General features: G+C 40.9%; 1 protein-coding gene across 4 annotated transcripts in view; it reads left to right on the top strand.

Annotated features, from left to right (window-relative positions):
• The window catches only part of LOC128684368 (kinesin-like protein KIF14), a 269,582-nt gene that overhangs the window by 109,813 nt on the left and 142,199 nt on the right, over positions 1 to 17,570 (top strand). For all 4 annotated transcript variants that reach the window (XM_070089073.1, XM_070089083.1, XM_070089065.1 and 1 more), the window contains one exon: positions 6,167 to 6,327. In XM_070089073.1, coding sequence (XP_069945174.1) covers positions 6,167 to 6,327 — 161 coding nt within the window. The remainder of the gene's footprint in view (positions 1 to 6,166; positions 6,328 to 17,570) is intronic.

The raw sequence follows: 17,570 nt of genomic DNA, 5'->3' as shown, positions 1-17,570 counted from the left end.
TACCTAGGGATTGGCAGAGAGCATGTATAGTCCCTTTATATAAAGGGAAAGGGGACAAAAGAGATTGTAAAAATTATAGAGGAATAAGTTCACTGAGTATACCAGGAAAAGTATACGGTAGAGTTATAATTGAAAGAATTAGAGGTAAGACAGAATGTAGAATTGCGGATGAGCATGGAGGCTTCAGAGTGGGTAGGGGATGTGTAGATCAAGTGTTTACATTGAAGCATATATGTGAACAGTATTTAGATAAAGGTAGGGAAGTTTTTATTGCATTTATGGATTTAGAAAAGGCATATGATAGTGGATAGAGGGGCAATGTGGCAGATGTTGCAAGTTTATGGAATAGGTGGTAAGTTACTAAATGCTGTAAAGAGCTTTAATGAGGATAGTGAGGCTCAGGTTAGGGTGTGTAGAAGAGAGGGAGAATACTTCCCGGTAAAAGTAGGTCTTAGACAGGGATGTGTAATGTCACCATGGTTGTTTAATATATTTATAGATGGGGTTGTAAAGGAAGTAAATGCTAGGGTGTTCGGGAGAGGGGTGGGATTAAATTATGGGGAATCAAATTCAAAATGGGAATTGACAGTTACTTTTTGCTGATGATACTGTGCTTATGGGAGATTCTAAAGAAAAATTGCAAAGGTTAGTGGATGAGTTTGAGAATGTGTGTAAAGGTAGAAAGTTGAAAGTGAACATAGAAAAGAGTAAGGTGATGAGGGTATCAAATGATTTAGATAAAGAAAAAATGGATATCAAATTGGGGAGGAGGAGTATGGAAGAAGTGAATGTTTTCAGATACTTGGGAGTTGACGTGTCGGCGGATGGATTTATGAAGGATGAGGTTAATCATAGAATTAATGAGGGAAAAAAGGTGAGTGGTGCGTTGAGGTATATGTGGAGTCAAAAAACGTTATCTATGGAGGCAAAGAAGGGTATGTATGAAAGTATAGTAGTACCAACACTCTTATATGGGTGTGAAGCTTGGGTGGTAAATGCAGCAGCGAGGAGATGGTTGGAGGCAGTGGAGATGTCCTGTTTAAGGGCAATGTGTGGTGTAAATATTATGCAGAAAATTCGGAGTGTGGAAATTAGGAGAAGGTGTGGAGTTAATAAAAGTATTAGTCAGAGGGCAGAGGAGGGGTTGTTGAGGTGGTTTGGTCATTTAGAGAGAATGGATCAAAGTAGAATGACATGGAAAGCATATAAATCTATAGGGGAAGGAAGGCGGGGTAGGGGTCGTCCTCGAAAGGGTTGGAGAGAGGGGGTAAAGGAGGTTTTGTGGGTAAGGGGCTTGGACTTCCAGCAAGCGTGCGTGAGCGTGTTTGATAGGAGTGAATGGAGACGAATGGTACTTGGGACCTGACGATCTGTTGGAGTGTGAGCAGGGTAATATTTAGTGAAGGGATTCAGGGAAACCGGTTATTTTCATATAGTCGGACTTGAGTCCTGGAAATGGGAAGTACAATGCCTGCACTTTAAAGGAGGGGTTTGGGATATTGGCAGTTTGGAGGGATATGTTGTGTATCTTTATATGTGTATGCTTCTAGACTGTTGTATTCTGAGCACCTCTGCAAAAACAGTGATAATGTGCGAGTGTGGTGAAAGTGTTGAATGATGATGAAAGTATTTTCTTTTTGGGGATTTTCTTTCTTTTTTGGGTCACCCTGCCTCGGTGGGAGACGACCAACTTGTTGAAAAAAAAAAAAATATAATATATATATATATATATATATATATATATATATATATATATATATATATATATATATATATATATATATATATATATATTATATATGTATATATATATATATATATTATATATGTATATATATATATATATTATATATGTATATATATGTATATATATGTCTTTTGTCTGTCTCATAAATATGCAAGATTACAGGCATGTCTTGCTACTTCTACTTACACTTAGGTCACACTACACATACATATACACATTTATTCATACACACTCATCTGAGTTTTCTTTGATTTTATCTTAATAGTTCTTGGTCTTATTAATTTTCCTTTTATATCCATGGGGAAGTGGAATAAGAATCTTTCCTCCGTAAGCCATGCGTGTTGTAAAAGTCGACTAAAATGCCGGGAACAATGGGCTAGTAACCCCTTTTCCTGTAAAGATTACTAAAAAGAATAAGAAGAAGAAAATTGTCAAAGTGGGAAGTCTGAATGTGCGTGGATGTTGTGCAGATGATAAGAAAGAGATGATTGTGGATGTTATGAATGAGAAGAAGCTGGATGTCCTGGCTTTAAGTGAAACAAAGCTGAAGGGGGTGGGAGAGTTTCAATGGAGAGGAATAAATGGGATTAGGTCAGGGGTTTCAAATAGAGTTAGAGCTAAAGAAGGAGTAGCAATAATGTTGAAGGATAAGCTATGGCAGGAAAAGAGGGACTATAAATGTATTAATTCAAGGATTATGTGGAGTAAAATAAAGATTGGATGTGAAAAGTGGGTTATAATAAGCGTGTATGCACCTGGAGAAGAGAGAAGTGTAGAGGAGAGAGAGAGATTTTGGGAAATGTTGAGTGAATGCGTGGGGAGTTTTGACTCAAGTGTGAGAGTAATGGTGGTTGGGGATTTCAATGCTAAAGTGGGTAAAAATGTTATGGAGGGAGTAGTAGGTAAATTTGGGGTGCCAGGGGTAAATGTAAATGGGGAGCCTTTAATTGAGCTATGTGTAGAAAGAAATTTGGTAATAAGTAATACATATTTTATGAAAAAGAGGATAAATAAATATACAAGGTATGATGTAGCACGTAATGAAAGTAGTTTATTAGATTATGTATTGGTGGATAAAAGGTTGATGGGTAGGCTCCAGGATGTACATGTTTATAGAGGGGCAACTGATATATCGGATCATTATTTAGTTGTAGCTACAGTTAGAGTAAGAGGTAGATGGGAAAAGAGGAAGGTGGCAACAACAAGTAAGAGGGAGGTGAAAGTGTATAAACTAAGGGAGGAGGAAGTTCGGGCGAGATATAAGCGACTATTAGCAGAAAGGTGGGATAGTGCAAAGATGAGTAATGGGGGGGTTGAAGAGGGTTGGAATAGTTTTAAAAATGCAGTATTAGAATGTGGGGCAGAAGTTTGTGGTTATAGGAGGGTGGGTGCAGGAGGAAAGAGGAGTGATTGGTGGAATGATGAAGTAAAGGGTGTGATAAAAGAGAAAAAGGTAGCTTATGAGAGGTTTTTACAAAGCAGAAGTGTTATAAGAAGAGCAGAATATATGGAGAGTAAAAGAAAGGTAAAGAGAGTGGTGAGAGAGTGCAAAAGGAGAGCAGATGATAGAGTGGGAGAGGCACTGTCAAGAAATTTTAATGAAAATAAGAAAAAATTTTGGAGTGAGTTAAACAAGTTAAGAAAGCCAAGGGAAAATATGGATTTGTCAGTTAAAAACAGAGTAGGGGAGTTAGTAGATGGGGAGATGGAGGTATTAGGTAGATGGCGAGAATATTTTGAGGAACTTTTAAATGTTAAGGAAGAAACAGAGGCAGTAATTTCATGCACTGGTCAGGGAGGTATACCATCTTTTAGGAGTGAAGAAGAGCAGAATGTAAGTGTGGGGGAGGTACGTGAGGCATTACGTAAAATGAAAGGGGGTAAAGCAGCTGGTACTGATGGGATCATGACAGAAATGTTAAAAGCAGGGGGGGATATAGTGTTGGAGTGGTTGGTACTTTTGTTCAATAAATGTATGAAAGAGGGGAAGGTACCTAGGGATTGGCGGAGAGCATGTATAGTCCCTTTATATAAAGGGAAAGGGGACAAAAGAGACTGTAAAAATTATAGAGGAATAAGCTTACTGAGTATACCAGGAAAAGTGTACGGTAGGGTTATAATTGAAAGAATTAGAGGTAAGACAGAATGTAGGATTGCGGATGAGCAAGGAGGTTTCAGAGTGGGTAGGGGATGTGTAGATCAAGTGTTTACATTGAAGCATATATGTGAACAGTATTTAGATAAAGGTAGGGAAGTTTTTATTGCATTTATGGATTTAGAAAAGGCATATGATAGAGTGGATAGAGGAGCAATGTGGCAGATGTTGCAAGTATATGGAATAGGTGGTAAGTTATTAAATGCTGTAAAGAGTTTTTATGAAGATAGTGAGGCTCAGGTTAGGGTGTGTAGAAGAGAGGGAGACTATTTCCCGGTAAAAGTAGGTCTTAGACAGGGATGTGTAATGTCACCATGGTTGTTTAATATATTTATAGATGGGGTTGTTAAGGAAGTAAATGCTAGGGTGTTTGGGAGAGGGGTGGGATTAAATTATGGGGAATCAAATTCAAAATGGGAATTGACACAGTTACTTTTTGCTGATGATACTGTGCTTATGGGAGATTCTAAAGAAAAATTGCAAAGGTTAGTGGATGAGTTTGGGAATGTGTGTAAAGGTAGAAAGTTGAAAGTGAACATAGAAAAGAGTAAGGTGATGAGGGTGTCAAATGATTTAGATAAAGAAAAATTGGATATCAAATTGGGGAGGAGGAGTATGGAAGAAGTGAATGTTTTCAGATACTTGGGAGTTGACGTGTCGGCGGATGGATTTATGAAGGATGAGGTTAATCATAGAATTGATGAGGGAAAAAAGGTGAGTGGTGCGTTGAGGTATATGTGGAGTCAAAAAACGTTATCTATGGAGGCAAAGAAGGGAATGTATGAAAGTATAGTAGTACCAACACTCTTATATGGGTGTGAAGCTTGGGTGGTAAATGCAGCAGCGAGGAGACGGTTGGAGGCAGTGGAGATGTCCTGTTTAAGGGCAATGTGTGGTGTAAATATTATGCAGAAAATTCGGAGTGTGGAAATTAGGAGAAGGTGTGGAGTTAATAAAAGTATTAGTCAGAGGGCAGAAGAGGGGTTGTTGAGGTGGTTTGGTCATTTAGAGAGAATGGATCAAAGTAGAATGACATGGAAAGCATATAAATCTATAGGGGAAGGAAGGCGGGGTAGGGGTCGTCCTCGAAAGGGTTGGAGAGAGGGGGTAAAGGAGGTTTTGTGGGTAAGGGGCTTGGACTTCCAGCAAGCGTGCGTGAGCGTGTTAGATAGGAGTGAATGGAGACGAATGGTACTTGGGACCTGACGATCTGTTGGAGTGTGAGCAGGGTAATATTTAGTGAAGGGATTCAGGGAAACCGGTTATTTTCATATAGTCGGACTTGAGTCCTGGAAATGGGAAGTACAATGCCTGCACTTTAAAGGAGGGGTTTGGGATATTGGCAGTTTGGAGGGATATGTTGTGTATCTTTATATGTGTATGCTTCTAGACTGTTGTATTCTGAGCACCTCTGCAAAAACAGTGATAATGTGCGAGTGTGGTGAAAGTGTTGAATGATGATGAAAGTATTTTCTTTTTGGGGATTTTCTTTCTTTTTTGGGTCACCCTGCCTCGGTGGGAGACGGCCGACTTGTTGAAAAAAAAAAAAAAAAAAAAAAAAAAAAATATATATATATATATATATATATATATATATAATCTCTCTCTCTCACACACACACACACACACACACACACACACAAGTTGGCTGTCTCCTACCAAGCCAGGGTGACCCAAAAACAAAGAAAATCCCAAAAAAGAAAATACTTTCATAATCATTCAACACTTTCACCTCACTCACTCATAATCACTGTGTTTGCAGAGGTGCCCAGAATACAACAGTTTAGAAGTTGTATTGTTAATTAATACTGCATTGTACTCAGATATCACTGTTAAATATTGCTTGTTAACTAGAAACACAGTTGTACTCATCTAATTGTGGTTGCAGGGGTTGAGACTCGGCTCCTGACCCTGCCTCTTCACCGAGTGCTACTAGGTCCCCTCTCTCCCTGTTCCATGAGCTTTATCATACCTCATCTTAAAGCTATGTATGGTTCCTGCCTCCACTACCTCACTTGCTAGGCTATTCAACTTCCTGACTCCTATGACTTACTGCCCTACGAAGATGGGGCACATCTAATGTAAAAAACAAAGCTGTTCTGCCTGGTAAAATCTTGACTTTTAATGGCCAAATTTATTAAAAATTTATTTTTACAGCATAAATCTCTGGTTGCTGTTGTGATTTTATATTTTTTTGTGATGGTATAAACTGTGTGTGAATATATTTGTGCTTGTATGTAATAAGAATATTATCTAAATTACAGGAATCTCTTGGGGGCAACTCTAGGACTGCAATGATTGCTACAGTTTCCCCTTGTAATATTTACCTGGAAGAAACTTTGTCTACACTCCGATATGCTCAACAAACTCGTAAAATAGTTAACCATAACTACATCAATGAAGATCCTACAGCCGTGATTATTAGGTATGTTGCAAAAGTTAATAAACGTGCATGAGCTTAATGTTATAGAAATTTAGCAACAATTATGTCTGTAAGTTCCTAGGTAGCAAGTTGGTAGAGAGCAACCACCTAGGAAGGTACTACCGTCTTGCCAAGTGAGTGTAAAACGAAAGCCTGTAATTGTTGTACATGATGGTAGGATTGCTGATGTCTTTTTTTCCTGTCTCATAAACGTGCAAGATTTCAGGTATGTCTTACTACTTCTACTTACATATAGGTCACATTACACACGTATCTACATACAAGCATATACAGGCTTTCCTCACTTAGCGATGTACTCTTTTACTGACGACTCGGACTTACAACGGGTTCTTCGACCAGTATTCATACCTAAATAATGATTTCCTCTGTTCTGTTTATTACAATATACAGTACACTACTGTATAAACATTTAAAAATATACCAGAAATGCTATAAATGTTGCAAAGGTGACATTAAAACAATATTAGTGATGGTTGACACAAACCCACTACCATTATAGTATGCTCCTCACTTACCAACGAATTCGTTTACTAACAAAGTCTTAGGAACGGAGCTCCGTCGTTAAGTGAGAAGAGGCTGTATATACATACCCTTCTGGGTTTTCTTCTATTTTTCTTACTAGTTCTTGTTTATTTCCACTTATCTCCATGGGGAAGTGGAACAGAATTCTTCCTCTGTAAGCCGTGTGTGTCGTAAGAGGGGACTAAAATGGCTGGAGTGAGGGTAACCCTTTCTCCTATTTTCTTTCTTTCTTTCAACACTCCGGCCATATCCCACTGAGGTGGGGTGGCCCAAAAGGAAAAACGAAAGTTTCTCCTTTTACATTTAGTAATATATACATGAGAAGAGGTTACTAGCCCCTTGCTTCCGGCATTTTAGTCACCTGTTACAACACGCATAGCTTACGGAGGAAGAATTCTGTTCCACTTCCCCATGGAGATAAGTGGAAATAAACAAGAACTAGTAAGAAAAATAGAAGAAAACCCAGAGGGGTGTATATATATATATTTTTTTATTTTTTTTTTTTTTGTCAACAAGTCGGCCGTGTACATGTATGTGTAGTGTGACCTAAGTGTAAGTAGAAGTAGCAAGACATACCTGAAATCTTGCATGTTTAAGAGACAGAAAAAAAGACACCAGCAATCCTACCATCATGTAAAACAATTACAGGATTCCATTTTACACTCGCTTGGCAGGACGGTAGTACCTCCCTGGGCGGTTGCTGTCTACCAACCTACTACCTACATTTCTCCTATATATATTACTAAATTTAAAAGGAGAAACTTTCATTTTTCCTTTTGGGTCACCCTGCCTTGGTAGGATACAGCCAGTGCATTGAAAGAAAGCTGTTTGGTGGGACACGGCCAACTTGTTAAAAAAAATATATATATATATGTATATTCTTCCTCCGTAAGCCATGCGTGTCGTAAGAGGCGACTAAAATGCCGGGAGCAAGGGGCTAGTAACCCCTTCTCCTGTATATATTACTAAATGTAAAAGGAGAAGCTTCCGTTTTTCCTTTTGGGCCACCCCGCCTCGGTGGATACGGCTGGTGTGTTGAAAGAAGAAAGAAAGATATATATATATATATTGTAAAAATTATAGAGGAATAAGTTTACTGAGTATACCAGGAAAAGTGTACGGTAGGGTTATAATTGAAAGAATTAGAGGTAGGATAGAATGTAGGATTACGGATGAGCAAGGAGGTTTCAGAGTGGGTAGGGGATGTGTAGATCAAGGGTTTACATTGAAGCATATATTTGAGCAGTATTTTGATAAAGGTAGGGTAGTTTTTATTGCATTTATGGATTTAGAAAAGGCGTATGATAGTGGATAGGGGAGCAATGTGGCAGATGTTGCAAGTATATGGAATAGGTGGTAAGTTACTAAATGCTGTAAAGTTTTTATGAGGATAGTGAGATAGTAGAGAGATAGCGAGGATAGTAGAGAATGGAGCAAAACAGAGTGACTTCAAGAGTGTATCAGTCTGTAGTGGAAGGAAGGCGGGGTAGGGGTCGGCCTAGGAAAGGTTGGAGGGAGGGGGTAAAGGAGGTTTTGTGTGCGAGGGGCTTGGACTTTCAGCAGGCATGCGTGAGCGTGTTTGATAGGAGTGAATGGAGACAAATGGTTTTTAATACTTGATGTGCTGTTGGAGTGTGAGCAAAGTAACATTTATGAAGGGGTTCAGGGAAACCGGCAGGCCGGACTTGAGTCCTGGAGATGGGAAGTACAGTTCCTGCACTCTGAAGGAGGGGTGTTAATGTTGCAGTTTAAAAACTGTAATGTAAAGCACCCTTCTCTGAAGACAGTGATAGTGAATGATTGTGAAAGTTTTTCTTTTTCGGGTCACCCTGCCTTGGTGGGAATCAGCCAGTGTGATGATAAAAAAAAAAAAAATAGTGAGGCTCAGGTTAGGGTGTGTAGAAGAGAGGGAGACTACTTCCCAGTAAAAGTAGGTCTTAGACAGGGATGTGTAATGTCACCATGGTTGTTTAATATATTTATAGATGGGGTTGTAAAAGAAGTAAATACTAGGGTGTTTGGGAGAGGGGTGGGATTAAATTATGGGGAATCAAATACAAAATGGGAATTGATAGTGTTGCTTTTTGCTGATGATGCTGTGCTCATGGGAGATTCTAAAGAAAAATTGCAAAGGTTAGTGGATGAGTTTGGGAGTGTGTGTAAAGGTAGAAAGTTGAAAGTGAATATAGATAAGAATAAGGTGATGAGGGTATCAAAGGATTTAGATAAAGAAAAATTGGATATCAAATTGGGAAGGAGGAGTATTGAAGAAGTGAATGTTTTCAGATGCTTGGGAGTTGACGTGTTGGTGGATGGATTTATGAAGGATGAGGTTAATCATAGAATTGATGAGAGAAAAAAGGTGAGTGGTGTGTTGAGGTATATGTGGAGTCAAAAAACGTTATCTGTGGAGGCAAAGAAGGGAATGTATGAAAGTCCAGTAGTACCAACATTCTTATATGGGTGTGAAGCTTGGGTTGTGAATGCAGCAGCAAGGAGGCAGTGGAGATGTCCTGTCTATGGGCAATGTGTGGTGTAAACATTATGCAGAAAATTCGGAGTGTGGAAATTAGGAGAAGGTGTGGAGTTAATAAAAGTATTAGAGGGCTGAAGAGGGGTTGTTGAGGTGGTTTGGTCATTTAGAGAGAATAGATCAAAGTAGAATGACATGGAGAGCGTATAAATCTGTAGGAGAAGGAAGGCGGGGTAGGGGTCGTCCTCGAAAAGGTTGGAGGGAGGGGTAAGGGAGGTTTTGTGGGCGAGGGGCTTGGATTTCCAGCAGGCGTGCATGAGCGTGTTCGATAGGAGTGAATGGAGACGAATGGTATTTGGGACTTGACGATCTGTTGGAGTGTGAGCAGGGTAATATTTAGTGAAGGGATTCAGGGAAACCGGTTATTTTTATATAGTTGGACTTGAGTCCTGGAAATGGGAAGTACAGTGGACCCCCGCATAGCGACCTTAATCCGTGCAAGAGGGCTGGCTGTTATGCGAAATGTTCGCTATGCGAATGAATTTTCCCCATAAGAAATAATGGAAATAAAATTAATCCGTGCAAGACACCCAAAAGTATGAAAAAAAAAATTTTTTACCACAAAAAAATGTTAATTTTAGTACACACAAACTGAAAAAGGCATGCACAATTACATGACACTTACTTTTATTGAAGATCTGGTGATGATTGATGGGATGGGAGGAGGGGAGAGAGAGTGTTAGTGTTTAGAAGGGGAATCCCCTTCCCCTTCGCTTTGGGGATTAGTGTGGACGGTTACAAAGCATGGCTTGCTTCTGCAGTGTTTTAAAAATTGAGGTTGGAGAGTTGAAGGAGGAGGTCTTGCTTCTCCAGGAGGAGATTAGGAGGCTGAAGGTCCACCTCAATGGGTCTGGGAGAGAGTGTGAGGTGGCTGGAGTTGTGGGGAATGAGGCTTCTAGCAGCGAGGTGCAGTCTGTCTCTCGCTGTGGGGAGGCTGTAGTTGGGGAGGCAGCAACGGCTACCAGCAGTGAGGAGCAGCCCAGCACCTGCTACAAGTGGCGAGTAGTTCACAGTAATGGAAGGCGCATCAGAGTAAGGAAAGTTAAGAGTGAAGATCTGAAGGTAGGAAATCGCTTCTCTGTTCTTCAGGATGAATGTACTTCAGTGGCCAGTGAAGGTAAGGGTACTACTGCCCCTGCTAATGGAGGTAAGCGCATTCTTGTGGTTGGTGACTCTCAGGTAAGATACATTGACCGTGCTTTTTGTAATAGGAATAAGAAGATGAGAGATAGAGTGTGCTTCCCTGGAGCTGGTGTTGGGGACATTGTCAACAGGCTGGATAATATCATGTCAGGTAATGGGAGCAAGCCCATTATCTGTCTCAGTGCTGGTGGAAATGATATTGGGAAGGGTAGGAGAGAAGAGCTGCTAGATAAGTACAGGTCAGCTATAGATTTCATTAAGTCTAAGGGAGGGATCCCAATCATATGTAGCATCTTGCCTAGAAGGGGAGTAGGAAATGAATGGTTGTCTAGGGCAATTGGTGTAAATTGCTGGCTAGACAGATACTGCAAGGAACTTGCAATCCCATTCATTGACAACTGGAACAACTTTTATGGCAAACATGATATGTATGCAAGAGATGGGGTACATCTCTCTGGGGCTGGGGTGGTAGCACTTGCAGACTCGATTGAGAAGGCCATTGGTGAAATGCCTATGATTTTAAACTGATGGAAGATAGAGGTATGGGTGTGTGTGGGAAACAAGCAGGTTGCAACACTTGGGTTGGAAACAGTAAATGTATAAAAGGCATTCAGCATGAAGTTATAAATAAAGACAATAGATCAGGTCAGCAAACAAAGGGGGACAGCAGAGGGCAGCAAGGGACTAGCTCCCTTAAGGTTTACTATACTAATAGCAGGAGTGTAAGAAATAAGATAGATGAGCTAAGATTAATTGCAAGTGCAGGAAACATAGATATTATTGCTATAACAGAGACCTGGCTCAATCTGAAAGATAGAGAGATGCCCTCTGAATGTCACATACAAGGCTATAAATTATTCCACACTGACAGGGTCAACAGGAAAGGTGGTGGAGTAGCGATGTATGTCAGAGACAATTTAAATTGTTGTGTTAGACAAGATATTAAATTAGAAGCGTCAGCCACTGAATCTGTTTGGTTACAGCTTCTCGAGGGCCGAGAAAAACTAATTTTGGGTGTGATTTACAGGGCCCCAAATCTTGATAGGGAGTGCAGTAAACTTCTATGGGACGAAATTCGTAAGGCATCTACATACGAAAATGTTGTGCTAATGGGAGATTTCAACTATAGACAGATTGACTGGAGCAATTTGACAGGAAATTTAGAGTCAGGTGACTTTCTTGATACGATCCAGGATTGTTTTTTAAAACAGTTTGTGACAGAGCCAACTAGGGGAAATAACCTCCTTGACTTGGTTCTTGCCAGTAGGGAAACACTAATTAATAATCTTGAGGTTAATGATGAGCTTGGGGAAAGTGATCACAAATCACTCAGTTTTAATATATCATGGAATTCCCCTAATAATGGCAATCAAGTCTCCGTCCCTGACTTTCGCTTGGCTGATTTCATAGGACTGAAAAATTACTTAGGTGGGCTGAACTGGAATGACCTGACTAAGGGTCAGGTAGGTGGTGATGGTTGCCGATATGATGCTTTCCAGGGCATAGTTCTAGCTGCTCAGTCAAATTATGTTCCAAATAGGGAAATCAGATCAAACAAAAATGATCCTAAATGGATGAACAATAGATTAAAATATCTGATTGGTCAAAAGAGAGGCATATATAGGCAAATCAAAAGAGGAGAGGGGCAATTGAGAAATCGATATATTCAGTTAAAGAGAGAAATAAAAAAGGGAATTAGAAAAGCAAAAAGAGATTATGAGGTTAAAGTTGCAAGAGAATCGAAGACTAACCCAAAAGGATTCTTTCAGGTATACAGAAGTAAGATCAGGGACAAGATAGGCCCACTCAAAAGTTCCTCGGGTCAGCTCACTGACAGTGATAAGGAAATGTGTAGAATTTTTAACACATACTTCCTCTCAGTTTTTTACACAGGAGGATACCAGCGATATTCCAGTAATGATAAATTATGTAGAACAGGACGATAATAAACTGTGCACTATTAGGGTCACAAGTGACATGGTCCTTAGGCAAATAGATAAATTAAAACCTAACAAATCCCCAGGCCCTGATGAACTGTATGCAAGGGTTCTAAAGGAATGTAAAGAGGTGCTTAGCACACCTTTGGCTAATCTTTTCAACATATCACTACAAACTGGCATGGTGCCAGATAAGTGGAAAATGGCAAATGTGATACCTATTTTCAAAACAGGTGACAGGTCCTTAGCTTCGAACTATAGACCAATAAGCCTAACCTCCATAGTGGGAAAATTTATGGAATCAATAATTGCCGAGGCAGTTCGTAGCCACCTTGAAAAGCATAAATTAATCAACGAATCTCAGCATGGTTTTACAAAGGGGCGTTCCTGCCTTACGAATTTATTAACTTTTTTCACTAAGGTATTTGAGGAGGTAGATCATGGTAATGAATATGATATTGTGTATATGGACTTCAGTAAGGCTTTTGACAGGGTCCCACATCAGAGACTATTGAGGAAAATTAAAGCACATGGAATAGGAGGAGAAATTTTTTCCTGGATAGAGGCATGGTTGACAAATAGGCAGCAGAGAGTTTGCATAAATGGGGAGAAATCAGAGTGGGGAAGTGTCACGAGCGGTGTTCCACAGGGGTCAGTGTTGGGCCCCCTGCTGTTCACAATCTACATAAACGACATAGATGAGGGCATAAAGAGCGACATCGGCAAGTTTGCCGATGACACCAAAATAGGCCGTCGAATTCATTCTGACGAGGACATTCGAGCACTCCAGGAAGATTTGAATAGACTGATGCAGTGGTCGGAGAAGTGGCAGATGCAGTTTAATATAGACAAATGCAAAGTTCTAAATGTTGGACAGGACAATAACCATGCCACATATAAACTAAATAATGTAGATCTTAATATTACGGATTGCGAAAAAGATTTAGGAGTTCTGGTTAGCAGTGATCTGAAACCAAGACAACAGTGCATAAGTGTTCGCAATAAAGCTAATAGAATCCTTGGCTTCATATCAAGAAGCATAAATAATAGGAGTCCTCAGGTTGTTCTTCAACTCTATACATCCTTGGTTAGGCCTCATTTAGATTATGCTGCACAGTTTTGGTCACCTTATTACAGAATGGATATAAATTCTCTGGAAAATGTACAAAGGAGGATGACAAAGTTGATCCCATGTATCAGAAACCTTCCCTATGAGGATAGACTAAGGGCCCTGAATCTGCACTCTCTAGAAAGACGTAGAATTAGGGGGGATATGATTGAGGTGTATAAATGGAAGACAGGAATAAATAAAGGGGATGTAAATAGTGTGCTGAAAATATCTAGCCTAGACAGGACTCGCAGCAATGGTTTTAAGTTGGAAAAATTCAGATTCAGGAAGGATATAGGAAAGTACTGGTTTGGTAATAGAGTTGTGGATGAGTGGAACAAACTCCCAAGTACAGTTATAGAGGCCAGAACGTTGTGTAGCTTTAAAAATAGGTTGGATAAATACATGAGTGGATGTGGGTGGGTGTGAGTTAGACCTGATAGCTTGTGCTACCAGGTCGGTTGCCGTGTTCCTCCCTTAAGTCAATGTGACCTGACCTGACTAGGTTGGGTGCATTGGCTTAAGCCGGTAGGAGACTTGGACCTGCCTCGCATGGGCCAGTAGGCCTTCTGCAGTGTTCCTTCGTTCTTATGTTCTTATGTTCTTATTAAGACTTGAGGAGGCAAGTCCTTTTCTGGGGTTACTTCCCTTCTTCTTTTAATGCCACTAGGACCAGCTTCAGAGTCACTGGACTTCTTTCGCACAACATATCTGGCCATAGTGGCCTGTACCTCTCGTTCCTTTATGATTTGTCTAAAGTGGTTCACAACAGTCATTGTAACAGTCACCAGCACGGCTTGCAATAGCTGTGTGAGGGTGATTTTCATCAAAAAAGGTTTGCACTTCAAGCCATTTTGCACACATTTCCTTAATCTTTGAAGTAGGCAATTCCTTCAATTTCTCTCTCCCCTCCTTTGAACCAGTTTCCCCAGGTCTGGCCTCTTGCTCTTGAAGTTGATCTATCAGCTCATCAGTGGTTAGTTCTTCATTGTCCTCCTCCACCAACTCTTCCACATCATCCCCACTAACCTCCAACCCCAAGGACTTCCCCAATGCCACAATTGATTCCTCAACTGGTATACTCCTCTCAGGGTTAGCCTCAAACCCTTCAAAATCCCTTTTGTCTACACATTCTGGCCACAGTTTCTTCCAAGCAGAGTTCAAGGTTCTCTTAGTCACTCCCTCCCAAGCCTTACCTATAAGGTTTACACAATTGAGGATATTAAAGTGATCCTTCCAAAACTCTTTTAGAGTCAATCGAGTGTCTGTGGTCACTTCAAAGCACTTTTGAAACAGAGCTTTTGTGTACAGTTTCTTGAAGTTGGAAATGACCTGCTGGTCCATGGGCTGCAGGAGAGGAGTGGTATTAGGAGGCAAAAACTTCACCTTAATGAAGCTCATGTCCCCATAAAGTCGCTCTGCCACGTCTGTAGGATGACCAGGGGCATTGTCTAACACCAGGAGGCACTTAAGGTCTAATTTCTTTTCAGTTAGGTAATCTTTCACATTGGGGGCAAATGCATGGTGTAACCAGTTATAGAAAAATTCCCTAGTGACCCATGCCTTACTGTTTGCCCTCCACAGCACACACAAATTATCCTTGAGGACATTCTTTTGCCTGAACGCTCTGGGAGTTTCAGAGTGATACACTAATAAAGGCTTAACTTTGCAATCACCACTAGCATTGGCACACATCAACAAAGTAAGCCTGTCTTTCATAGGCTTATGTCCTGGGAGTGCCTTTTCCTCCTGAGTAATGTAGGTCCTGCTTGGCATTTTCTTCCAGAACAGGCCTGTTTCATCACAATTAAACACTTGTTCAGGTTTCAGTCCTTCAGTTTCTATGTACTCCTTGAATTCCTGCACATATTTTTCAGCCGCTTTGTGGTCCGAACTGGCAGCCTCACCATGCCGTATCACACTATGGATGCCACTACGCTTCTTAAATCTCTCAAACCAACCTTTGCTGGCCTTAAATTCACTCACATCATCACTAGTTGCAGGCATTTTTTTAATTAAATCCTCATGCAACTTCCTAGCCTTTTCACATATGATCGCTTGAGAGACGCTATCTCCTGCTAGCTGTTTTTCATTTATCCACACCAATAAGAGTCTCTCAACATCTTCCATCACTTGCGATCTTTGTTTCGAAAACACAGTTAAACCTTTGGCAACAACAGCTTCCTTGATTGCCGTTTTCTTGCCCACAATAGAAGAGATGGTTGATTTGGGTTTCTTGTACAACCTGACCAGGTCGGTGATACGTACTCCACTTTCATACTTATCAATGATCTCTTTCTTCATTTCAATAGGAATCCTAACCCTTATTGCTGTAGGGTTGGAACTAGAAGCTTTCTTGGGGCCCATGGTCACTTATTTTCCAGAAACAGCACCGAAAACACTGTAATAATACGAAATATTCCGAGTGTATGCTTGGATGTTACCTCGGAGGCTGGCTGGTAAACAATGGCACAGGCGGCACATGTGAGGCTGGCTGAGGGCGCACATTGGACGCGTCTCGGACGAAGGCCGCTGAGCGGGTTTTTGTCCACTATGCGGGGCAAAATTTTAGCGATCAAAGCGTCCGCTATGCGGATTGTCCGCTATGCAAGGCGTCCGTTATGCGGGGGTCCACTGTACAATGCCTGCACTCTAAAGGAGGGGTTTGGGATATTGGCAGTTTGGAGGGATATGTTGTGTATCTTTATGTATATGCTTCTAAACTGTTGTATTCTGAGCACCTCTGCAAAAACAGTGATTATGTGTGAGTGAGGTGAAAGTGTTGAATGATGAAAGTATTTTCTTTTTGTGGATTTTCTTTCTGTTTGGGTCACCCTGCCTCGGTGGGAGACTGCCGACTTGTTGGAGAGAAAAAAAAAAAAAGGCACTGATCCAAGATGGGTTTATTCAGTGTTAGAAGCATAGTGGTGTTAGTCCCCATTTTATGAGCCCATAACTCCATAATGCTTTAAGAAAAATTAAATAATTATGTACTGTATTTTGAAAAAATGAGTCAATTGTTGAGAAGTAGAGACATAGTGTTGAGGTCAACCAGCACCAGCACATGTTGCACCAGCAAGGAATAAAGGGATTTGAATTATGTTAGAGGTGAAAGAAAAGCATTAAGATAAGACTTAATTATGGTAAGAAGAGGTGTGTGTGTGTGTGTGTGTGTGTGTGTGTGTGTGTGTGTGTGTGTGTGTGTGTGTGTGTGTGTGTGTGTGTGTGTGTGTGTGTGTGTGTGTGTGAGTGTGTGAGTGTGTGAGTGTGTGAGTGTGAGTGTGAGTGTGAGTGTGAGTGTGAGTGTGAGTGTGTGAGTGTGAGTGTGAGTGTGAGTGTGAGTGTGAGTGTGAGTGTGAGTGTGAGTGTGTGTGTACTCACCTAATTCACCTAATTGTACTCGCCTAATTGTGGTTGCAGGGGTCGAGACTCGGCTCCTGGCCCCGCCTCTTCACTGATCGCTACTGGATCCCCTCTCTCTCTGCTTCTTGAGCTTTGTCATACCTCTTCTTAAAACTATGTATGGTTCCTGCCTCCACTACTTCACTTGCTAGGCTATTCCACTTGCTGACAACTCTGACTGAAGAAATACTTCCTAACGTCCCTGTGACTCGTCTGAGTCTTAAGCTTCCAGTTGTGACCCCTTGTCCCTGTGTCCCCTCTGGAACATCCTATCTCTGTCCACCTTGTCTATTCCCCACAGTATCTTGTATGTCGTTATCATGTCTCCCCTGACCCTTCTGTCCTCCAGTGTCGTCAGTCCAATTTCCCTTAACCTTTCCTCGTACGACATTCCCTTGAGCTCTGGGACTAACCTTGTTGCAAACCTTAGTACTTTCTCTAACTTCTTGACATGCTTGACCAGGTGTGGGTTCCAGACTGGTGCTGCATACTCCAGTATGGGCCTAACATACACAATGTACAGTGTCTTGAACGATTCCTTATTAAGGTATCGGAACGCTATTCTCAGGTTTGCCAGGCG

Source organism: Cherax quadricarinatus, chromosome 2, assembly GCF_038502225.1.
Source record: "Cherax quadricarinatus isolate ZL_2023a chromosome 2, ASM3850222v1, whole genome shotgun sequence".
NCBI lineage: Eukaryota > Metazoa > Arthropoda > Malacostraca > Decapoda > Parastacidae > Cherax > Cherax quadricarinatus.
This window is presented reverse-complemented; position numbering and strand designations above follow the sequence as displayed.